The sequence below is a fragment of the Sorex araneus genome, chromosome 2, assembly GCF_027595985.1.
Source record: "Sorex araneus isolate mSorAra2 chromosome 2, mSorAra2.pri, whole genome shotgun sequence".
NCBI lineage: Eukaryota > Metazoa > Chordata > Mammalia > Eulipotyphla > Soricidae > Sorex > Sorex araneus.
In genome coordinates this window covers 248,664,499-248,674,730 of record NC_073303.1, presented here as the reverse complement: position 1 = coordinate 248,674,730, position 10,232 = coordinate 248,664,499, and the positions used below count along the sequence as shown (strand labels likewise).

The 10,232-nt window shown below is 57.0% G+C and overlaps 1 protein-coding gene across 8 annotated transcripts in view; it reads left to right on the top strand.

Annotated features, from left to right (window-relative positions):
• Positions 1–348: 348 nt before the first annotated feature.
• Positions 349–10,232, top strand: part of NSD1 (nuclear receptor binding SET domain protein 1) — a 114,935-nt gene continuing 105,051 nt past the window's right edge. The window contains exons 1-3 of one of the 8 annotated variants that reach the window (XM_055128470.1): positions 349–370; positions 3,608–3,721; positions 4,438–4,527. In XM_055128470.1, the coding sequence (XP_054984445.1) occupies positions 3,692–3,721; positions 4,438–4,527 (120 nt within the window). In that variant the 5' untranslated portion in view covers positions 349–370; positions 3,608–3,691. Of the gene's footprint in view, positions 371–643; positions 661–1,000; positions 1,177–1,849; positions 2,193–2,327; positions 2,356–3,607; positions 4,528–10,232 lie in introns of those variants that run through there. The other 7 variants (XM_055128469.1, XM_055128468.1, XM_055128465.1 and 4 more) reach the window with 7 other exon arrangements.

The following is a 10,232-nucleotide window of genomic DNA, read 5'->3' as shown; positions in this document are numbered from 1 at the left end:
GGCTAGGGGTGGGGAAGGGAAGGCCAGGGAGCTTCGGCCGGGCTCGGGTTCCCGGGCCTCTGTGCCTCGGTCGTCTTGGACGCTCGGACGCGCTAGGCCAGTGCCGGGCACCCTCCGACGCCCCCCGCCCCCCCCAGAGCGCCGAAGGCCGGTCTCGAGGTTCCCCTGCGCCCCAGCGCCCAGCGCCCCAGGGCCGGGCGGTGGCGGGGCGGGGGGGGGTTCGGCCCGGTGCGGAGTCGCCCCGATGCCCGCAGGGGCCCGGCGTGCGCGCCCCGGGGGAGCCGGGCTTGGGCCGAGCCGCGCGGGCGGTTTCGGCGGCCGTGGCCGAAGAGGCCCCGTGGCCGGGTGGGCGAGAACCGCAGCGTCCACGGTGCGAGGCGCGGCTCCTCGGGGCGGCTGGGGCTGGGGGCGGGGGGCCCCGCGTCCCCGCGCACCCGCACCTCCAACACGCCCGCCCGCGGCCTGCGGCCCCCGAGGCCAGGCCCAGCCCCGGCCTGGACGCGGGAGGCGGCGCAGGGAGCGGTGCTGGGCGCCGGGGGACCCCTCCCCCCGCTCCCCCCTCGCCCCGCCCGAGGCGCCGAGGCCCCCCGGGCTCCGGGTGGCGGTGCGGGAGCGGCGTCGCCGGGCCGGGAAGTCGGGCCCAGCGGGCGGCAGGCCGAGGTGCGGGCGCTCTGTCAGGCGGCGGCGGCCCCGCCGGGGTGCGGGGGGCGCGCGCCGTGCCGGGGGGTTGCCGGGCCTCGTCCCCCCCGTCCCCGGCCCGGGCGCCGGGCGCGCGGGGACGCGGCCGGGTAACCCGAGCCGACCCGGCGCCGGGCCGAGCCGCGCACCCCGCACGGCCGGCGGCGGGGAGGGGGTGCGGGGGGAAGCGGGGCGGCGGGCGAGGGGCCGTGGGGAGCCGCCGGCTCCGCTTCCCGGCCTTGGGGGCGCCGCCAGCGACCGGCCTGGCGGGCGTCGGGGCCCGCGGCCCGCGAGCACTGTGGGGCGGCCCCGGCCGGGCTCGGGGAGGCCGCCCCGAGCCGCTGCCTCCATTTTGTTTCCTGCTCAGCTGGGGCTGTGGTGCTGGTGGTGTGGGTTTGGGGTGCGGCCGGGCTGCGGGGGTTCACCTGCGGCCGGGCCGGCTCGGGGCTCGAGGCCTGAAGACCCCGGCCCCGGGCCCTCCCCGCCGAGCACCCCCAGGTGAGCCCCGCGGGCCCGGAGACGGGGTTGTGGGGGGCGGCCTGGGCGTCGGGCCGAGGCGAGCGGGCCGAGGGCAGGTGCCCCGTGCATGGGGGAGCCCGGGTGTAACCTAAGATGGAGGCCGGGGCTGCCTGACGCGGGGCCGGAGCGGGGCGGGCGGATCAGGCCGCGGCCGGGCCAGGTGCCCCGCCGGGGTACTGGGGGAGGGGGTGAGGGGGTTCAAGTCGGGGCGGGGCAAATCCTGGGCGTGGGGGGGGCACGCGTCAGCGCCCCAGGGGAGGCGAGGGGGCGCGCCGGGGAGTGCCACCCACGACGCCCGCCAGGCCCCGCCACTCTGGGGAGGCGCGCGAAGGCCCCCCTGGGAGACCGCCTGGGGCCGCGCCCGGGCAGGCGACTGGGCCCGGAGGCCTCGGGGCCGCGCGCGCGCGCGTGAGCGCGCACCGCGGGGGAAAGTAGGGGGGGGGGGGCAGCCGCGGCGCCGACGATGATTGGGCGGCCCATCCGCGAGCCCGCCTTCACCCGCCCTGAACCCCGGACGCGGGGCGGCGCGCGCACGCGCACGGGGGGGGCAGGCGCGCTCCGGGTTCAGGGCCGCGCGCGCGCGCTCTCGCCACCTCTGTGTGTGTGTGTGTGAGCGCGCGTGTGCGTGCGTGTGCGTGTGTGAGTGTGTGTGCGTGTGCGTGTGTATGTGTGTGTGTGTTGTGGGGGGGCGCCCCCAGCCGCCGCACGCGGGCCGGCGCGAGGCCGCTCGGTCGCACGCGCCGCGGCGGGGGCGCGCGCGGTTGGGGGTGTGAGGAGGCGGCGGCGACGGCGGTGGCAGCGGCGGCTGAGGCCGGGGCAGGTCGCGCTCGCTCGCTCGCTCGCTCGCTCGCCTGGCGGCCCTGAAGACAGACGCAGGGGGGGAGGGGGGTGCGGCGAGCCGCCCCGCTCTGGTCCCCGGCGCTGCGCTCGCGGCACCCCGTGTCATGAGGGTCACCCCCTCCCCCCAGCCGGCCCGGGAGGGGGCGCGGGGCACGGTAACTAGTGCGCCGGGGTGGGCGGCGGGCGGGCGCTCGGGGGAGGCGGAGAAGGACGAGGACGAGGAGGAGGAGGAGGAGGAGGAGGAGGAGGAGGAGGAGGAGGAGGAGGAGGAGGAGGAGGGGAGGCGGCCGGGCGGGGAAAGATGGTGGTGGCCGTGAGGTGAGGGGCGCCGGGGAGGCCCGGGCGCGGCGCGGGCTGGGGGGCCGCGGGCCCCCCTCCCCCTCCATCACTGCCAGCCGGGCTCGGGCCTAGCCGGCCGGGCCGCCTCAAACTTCCTCCCCGCCGGGCCCGCGCGCCCCGCGCTGCCCCGGGCCTGTCCTCAGGTAGCCGGCGGGGCCGCGGGGTCCGGCGGACGCGGAGGGGGGGGCGGCGCGCGGAGCCGGGGACCCCCCCCCACGCCGCCCCGCCGCCCCAACTTGGCCGGTGGAGGCGGCGGGGGCCCCCGAGGTGCTGCCGCGGCGGCGAAGGGAGCGCGGCCCGGGCAGGCGGCGGCAGCAGCCATGTTTGTCAAGCCGGAGCCGCAGCTGCCGCCGCCCGGCCCGGGCGCCCCCCGGCTGCCTCCGTTTCCCCCTCCCGCGTCCACCCCGACCCCCACCACCTCCCCGCAGCCGGCGCCGCGGCCCGGCCTCTGGGCTGGGCGGATAGGGGTGGGGTTGGGGGGTTGGTGGGGACCGAGCTCGGCCTGCCAGCAGCCTGGCGATCGGCGGGGGGCTACATCCCGCGCGTGGGGATTGGTGTGTGTGTGTGGGGGGGTCCCCCATCCTTCGCCTTTGCAGCCGGGCTAGGGCCGCTGCAAAAAAGGTTTCGGGCGCCGGCCGGGCGCTTGGGTGCAGCGCTATTGTGACCGCTGAGGCCCAGCGAGCCAGGAAGGAAGGTGGGGTGGGGGGGGTTGCGGGTCGCTTTTTTTTTTTTTTTTGTGCCGCGGCCCGGGAGCTCCCATCGGAACCTCCCTCCAGCCCCCTCCGTTCGAGAGGTCTGGCCTCTGGATTCCCCCCTCCCCGCCGTCGAATCCTGCGGGAGAGGAAGAGGGAGTAGCGGGGTGGATGGGTGGGTGGAGGAGGCTGCTGGGGAGATCCGGGACCTTTTCTCCTGCCAAAGGGGTTTGAAATTTTCGTGCAGCCCCAACTGTCCAGCAGCCTGCAGTGCAGGCAAAAGGGCCGGGCTGTTTCCATGTGGCAGGAGCGGGGCCCTGCGCCGGGGAGATGGGAGTTTGCGACGGCTCCCCGAGGCCATTTTCCCCTCCTCAGCTGGGGAACTTTTTTTTTTCCCGCCCTGGAAGTGTGGCAGCGGCGAGGCTTCCAGGCCTCTAGGCCTTGGGAAGTGGCTGCCATTTTGAAGATAACCGTCCGAGGGCCTCTGAACTCCCGATTATCATTGCTTTTTTTTTTTTTTTTCCTTGGGATTATTCCAGGTTGATGCTGGCCCAGGATGGATCAGGCCTGTGAACTCCCCCGAAGCAATTGTCTGCCGCCTTTTTCCAATCCAGTGAATTTCGATGCCCCTGAAGACACGGACAGCCCTTTCGGTAATGGTCAATCCACTTTTTCTGAGCCACTTAATGGGTGTACTATACAGTTACCGCCTGCCAGTGGAACCTCCCAAAATGCTTATGGACAAGATTCTCCGTCTTGTTACATTCCACTGCGGAGACTACAGGATTTGGCCTCCATGATCAATGTAGAGTATCTAAATGGGTCCGCTGATGGGTCAGAATCGGCTCCAGGCCCTGAAAACAGTGATTCAAGAGCCCAGTCGCCACTTGGTTGCACTGCCTTGCCTCCTGGACTTGCTGTGAATCAGGAGCCCTCTTGTAATAACTCCCCCGAACTCCAGGTAACAGTCACAAAGATGCTCCAGAATGGCGTTCTGCACTCTGAGAATTTTCCTGGTGTGGACCGTGCAGATGTAGATTCTGAAATGGACCCAGGCCAGCCCATCCCGCAGGAGGAGAGGATAGAGGAGCTCTTTGAGGAAGCCCAGACCAATGCCACCTGCAATTCTGAGCCTAAATCAGAGAATGGTAGAGCCGTGGCCATGGGAAATGAACAAGACGGCATCCCAGAGCGTAGACCCGGGCCAGGCCCAGCACCACTCGTGCCGTTAGCTCCTCAGACTGAACCACAGAAAAATAAGCAAAGGAATGACGTGGACGGCAGCGAGGAAAAACCAGCCCCCCCTTCACTAGGAGATACAAACGTTGACATAGAAGAGCAATTAAATTCAATAAATTTATCTTTTCAGGATGATCCAGACTCCAGTACCAGCACATTAGGAAACATGCTAGAATTACCTGGAACTTCATCATCATCTACTTCACAGGAATTGCCATTTGTAAGCAGTTTTTGGTACCACTTCAATATATACACAATCGCGTATTATATAATTGGAAATTTAGGATTGGTTTGGTCTGGGTTGCTTATCAGTTCTCAGTTCAATGCCCGGGGCTAATGATAAATTTGCAGTTTGGTGGGGGAGGTGTGGAATTTTCTTTTGATTTAAAAAAAAAAATCTCAGTGGAATGAGTTTGGATCTTAACTAACTCCCCATTGGGAGGGAGCTACCTATGACTTCAGCTTGGAAGGGCACTGGATTTCAGGCGCACTTATTTGATTGAGCTTAGATTTCATTTTTCAAGATGGAGGTCCCCGCTTGTTATTTTTTGTCTTAAGAGTTGGCTTTGGCTGGCTGGAATCGTGAGTATATTGAGCTAGTGATTGTGTGGAGGCTGGTTTGTGCATATATCATGGTTGGGTTCTGGCTCATTTTCTTTGCCACCCAGAGGAGAAGGCTGCCTTGGGCACTAGTAAACGTTTCTGAATCACTTGTTGACCTATGTTTTAGTTGTTGGATTTGATTTCTTTTTCTTTTTGTTTTTTGGGCCATATCTGGCAGGGCTTGATTGGGGTAACTCCTGGCTCTGAGTGCAAGGATCATTTCTGGCAGGGCCCTGGGGGCCCTGTGGGGTGCCAGGGATGGAACCCCGGGGGGGTTGGCTGCATGCAAAGCAAGCAGCTCCTTAAAGCCCTGCAGTATCTCTTCAAGTCCTGCCCCAAGCTCTTGGTCACTGCCTCCTTCAGAGTAGGCTCTCACTCCTCTTGCAGTTTGTAATTGAAGTGAATGGTCCTTGGGGTGGGGTGGTGAAGACGTGGAGAGAACAGAGAGTTGTTACTCAGAAGAGTTGTTACTTAGTCTGTTGTGGACAAGAAATGGGGAAAGTCCTTTCCATTGCTCTCTCCCAGAGCCAATGCTCAGGTGACCCCTGGATGTCTAGTAGCTCTCCTTGCTGCAGCTTTTCAGTCTCCGGCTACCTCATTCTTGAGCTGTTTCCTTGCAGCTCTGGATACTTTTGAAATGGTTTCTGCCTGGACACATTGTTGCAGTCACCTGTGCTATGGGCATCGGAGGTTGCCCCTCCCCCTCAGCCTGAAATACTGTGTAAAGGTTTAATCAGAAACAATTTTGTGGTGTGCGGTGACTTACTGCTTGGCTTCACTTTGCAATCACTTCAGCGTGGAACTCTTCCATTCTTTAAAGTTAGAGGGAGAATGTGGGTGTGTCACTTTTGTTTCTGTTGATTCATGTCTTAAATATGCCTTCCTACTCTGGTTTGTTAGCCAAGTAGCTGGTAGATAAAAAAAAAAATATTGTCTTGGTAGTTATCTTGAATCTGCATTGGCTTAGTTGGGGTTTTTTTGGAGGGGCGTTTACTGGATGGACTGTGTGGGCGGCCATCTATTGACAGGTTCCCTTTTTGGTGTTCACATTAAAGATAGAAAGTTTGTCTCCATATAGTATAGTTTTGCCTTTGTTCTTTCTTTTATTGTTTTTGCTTTTTGGGTCACACCCTGTGATACTCAAGGGTTACTCCTGGCTCTGCATTCAGGAATTTTCTCCTGGTGGTGCTCAGGGGATATTCCGGGATGCTGGGAATCAAACCAGGGTTGGCTGTGTGAAAGGCAAATGCCCTCCCTGCTGTACTATCACTTCAGCCCTTGCCTTTATTCTTACGTAAAAACCTAGATAGATGGTGGGGATAGATGTTGAGAAGTGTACAGACCTGTCTGGTTCTCATCTTGGAGAGGTCAAAGTATATATTTTTTTGTTTCTTTTTCTTTTTTTTTTGGTTTTGGCTTACACCCTGTGGTGTACTTGGGGGTTGATATATGCTGCTGGGGACAGGGTTCTGGGGATTGAATTGGGGTCAGCAGCATACAGGGCAAATGACTTTTTTAAAAACTATATTTTGTAGGACTGAGCAGTGCTCAGTTCTTTTTTTGTTTTGTTTTTGGACCACACCTAGCTGTGTTCAAGGGTTACTTCTGGCTCTTCACTCAAGAATGTCTCGGGGGACCATATGGAATGACTGGGATCAAACCTGGGTCAATCAGGTGTAGGACAAACTCCCTCCCTGACTTTTCTATCTCTTTGGCCCTGATTTGTTCTTTTTTTTTTTTTTGCTTTTTTGAGTCACACCTGGCGATGCACAGGGGTTACTCCTGGCCCTGCACTCAGGAATTACCCCTGGCCGTGCTCAGGGGACTATATGGGATGCTGGGATTTGAACCCTGGTCGGCTGCCTGCAAGGCAAATGCCCTAACCGCTGTGCTATCTCTCCAGCCCCTGATTTATTCTTTTTTTTTTTTTTTTGCTTTTTGGGTCACACCTGGCAACGCACAGGGGTTACTCCTGGCTCTGCACTCAGGAATTACCCCTGGCTGTGCTCAGGGGACCATATGGGATGCTGGGATTTGAACCCGGGTTGGCCGCGTGCAAGGCAAACGCCCTACCCGCTGTGCTATCCCTCCAGCCCCCCTGATTTATTCTTTTGGCTTTTGATTCTAGGCTATAATTGAAATCTGTTGCTTTGTGGGCCAGAGAGATAGTATGGTAGGTAAGGTGTTTTCTTTGCATATCTGGGACCCCATGTGCTTCCCCAGCCTGAATACAGCTGGGTGTAGCCTGAAAACAAGCAAAAAAAAAAAAAAGTTAATTTTTTTTAAATGTTCAGACTGTTTTCTTTCTTTCTTTCTTTCTTTCTTTTTTTTTTTTTTTTTTTTTTTTGGCTTTTTGGTGATGCACCTGGTGATGCACAGGGCTCCTGGCTCATGCACTCAGGAATTAACTCCTGGTGGTGCTCAGGGGACCATATGGAATGCTGGGAATCGAACCCGGGTCTGCCGCGTGCAAGGCAAACGCCCTACCTGCTGTGCTATCACTCTGGCCCTGTTTCCATTTTGTGATTTTTGGTTCACACCTAGCAGTGCTCAAGACTTAACTCCTGGTTCTGCTCTTGGATAGTTTTTTGCAGGGTTCAGGGGACCATATAGGATGCTGGGGAGCCAACCCAGGTTGGCTACGTGCAAGGCAAATGCCCTACCTGCTATGTTATCACTCCAGCCCCAAGACTTTTAGGTTTTGGACCAGACCTAGTAGTGCTCAGGGACTACGCTCAGCTCAGTGCTTGGGGAGCTACTGCTCAGCCTGATCTAAGAGTTTGAAATAGTCTTTATTTTATTTTTTTTCTATCTTGGGCCACACGTAGACCAAACCTCTTTTGGACTCAGGGGTTACCCACCCTCTGCATTCAGGATTAAACCCTGGTGGGGCTTGGGGAACCATGTGGAATGTTGGGAATCCAAGCTGGGTTGCTGCATTGCAGGGCAGCGCCCTCCCTGCTGCCCTCCTGCCCCTGAAAGGTTTTTTTAGTGGTGCTATTGGTGGGAACCCAGAGCCTTACACACTCGTACCAGGCCCGGTATTCTGCCATTGCACTGTGTCCCTCATCTTTGGGATATTTTTTCAGCTGAGGATTTAAAAAAATGAAGCCATTGTCAAGGCAAATTTAGCTGAACATTACAGTAGGGAGAGGTGTGATTAAAACAAACTCTTTGATTTTGGAGTCACAGTGGCAGTGCTCAGGGAACCGTGTGGTACTGGGGATTGAACCCTTGTCTCCTTTACAGAGAGCATGTATTTCAGTCTGCTGAGACATCTCTCTGGCCCCTACCACTAATTCTATGCATCCATACGCCTGTGATGTCTTCCAGGTGATTTTACTAAGAGAGCTGTCACTCTTATTGAATGATACTTTAGAAAATCCTGACTTAGCAAGTACTGTATATGTATTTTCTATTGTCATCAGACTGTGATACATAAAATTGCCCATTATGGAAAGTAGGAGTAATCATTTTGGTTGTACCTCCTTCCTGGAATTAGAGAAAGACATAATTTAAAGTTTGTTGTTTTGAAGTTTTAAAATTTTATTTATTTTTATTTTTGGACCACACCTGGCATGCTCAGGGCTTACTCTTGACTCTGCATTCAGGAATCACTCCTCTTGGTACTTGGGGGACCATATGGGGATCGAACCTGGGTTGGCTGCAAGTCAGGCAAACGCCTGACTCACGGTACTATGACTCCAGTATATCTGACTGTCTTGCTATAAGCAAACTGACTCTAGTTAGAAATGAGCAGCAGCCTCTCCTGTTTATCCTCATCTACTTGCCTATTACTTTTTTCTGCATATGGTGATTGTAATTATGGTCCATAATACAGACCTGGAGCTTTTAATTGGGTTGATACCATCTGATCCCTGCCAGCGTGCCTTTGTAATGTACTGTGCTTTGTGTGGTGCTTTGTGTGGTGTAGCTGCTTGGCTAAAAATCTTGAAGCTGGGAAGGTGGGTTCCCAGAGTTTAAAATGAGAACAACTTATCTGGGGGGCTGGGGGTCCCACCTGGTGATGTTCAGGGGTTACTCCTGGCACTGCACTCAGGAATTACTCCTGGTGGTGCTCGAGGGACCATATATGGAAATGCTGGGGATTGAACTTGGGTCAGCTGTGTGCAAGGCAAATGCCCTATCTGCTATTCTGTCACTCCAGCCCCTCTATTCAGGTCTTATTTCTGGGTCTTTGCTCAGGCATCACAACATGGTAGCGCTCAGGGGACCCGATGGAATTTCAGGGATTGAACCCAGGTCAGCCATCTATCTGCAAGGCAAGAAATGTCCCTGCTATATAGTCTATCTAGCCCCTCTTGACTTTATTTTATTGTTTTGATTTTGGGTATTTGGTCCACATTGGCCGTGCTTAGGAGCTACTCTGGGGCTCTGTGCTCGGCATTACTCCCTGTGGTGCTTAGGGGACCGTGTGGTGCTGGTTTCGCCTCATGCAAGGCAAGTGCTTTAGCCTCTGTAGTGTCTCTCCAGCCCTCCTGATTCATTGTAATACTTTCTGAAGGCCTCTTCCTAGGCATAAAATTATTGCTATGTATTTTTTCTTTTCATCAGATTGATTTGCAGCATTATTATTATTATTACTATGTTTTAAACCTTTTGGTAGAAATTTTATTGAGAATTTTACTATTCTAGAATTAATTTGGGTTCCTCAAAGTTCTTAGATGGTCTCCAGATGGTGTGGATATATGTATTATACTAGAGATCCTCTATCTAAAGACCACTGAAACTGAATCCACTTCACAAGAGCACTCAGATTTCCTGAGTAAATAGGGAGACAAAGGTGTTTTCCTCCCCCCATCCTCCAGCCCTGGCTATGCTTAGGGGTTACTTCTGGCTCTGCACTCAGAAGTTACTCCTGGCAGTGCCTGGGCATGGAACCCAGGTTGGCCTTGTCCAAGGCAGAACCCTGCCTGTTGTACTATTGCTCTGGCCCCAGGGAGATAAAAGTTTTTATTTTTTTTTAAATTTTTTAAATTTTTTTTTGCTTTTTGGGTCCCACCCGGCGATGCACAGGGGTTACTCCTGGTTCTACACTCAAGAATTACTCCTGGCGGTGCTCAGGGGACCATATGGGATGCTGGGATTCGAACCCGGGTTGGCCTCGTGCAAGGCAAATGCCCTACCTGCTGTGCTATTGCTCCAGCCCCAGGGAGATAAAAGTTTTTAAATTATTATTGTTATTATTATTATTATTTTTTTTTGCTTTTTGGGTCACACCCGCCGTTGCACAGGGGTTACTCCTGGCTCATACACTCAGGAATTACTCCTGGCAGTGCTCAGGGGACCATATGGGACGCT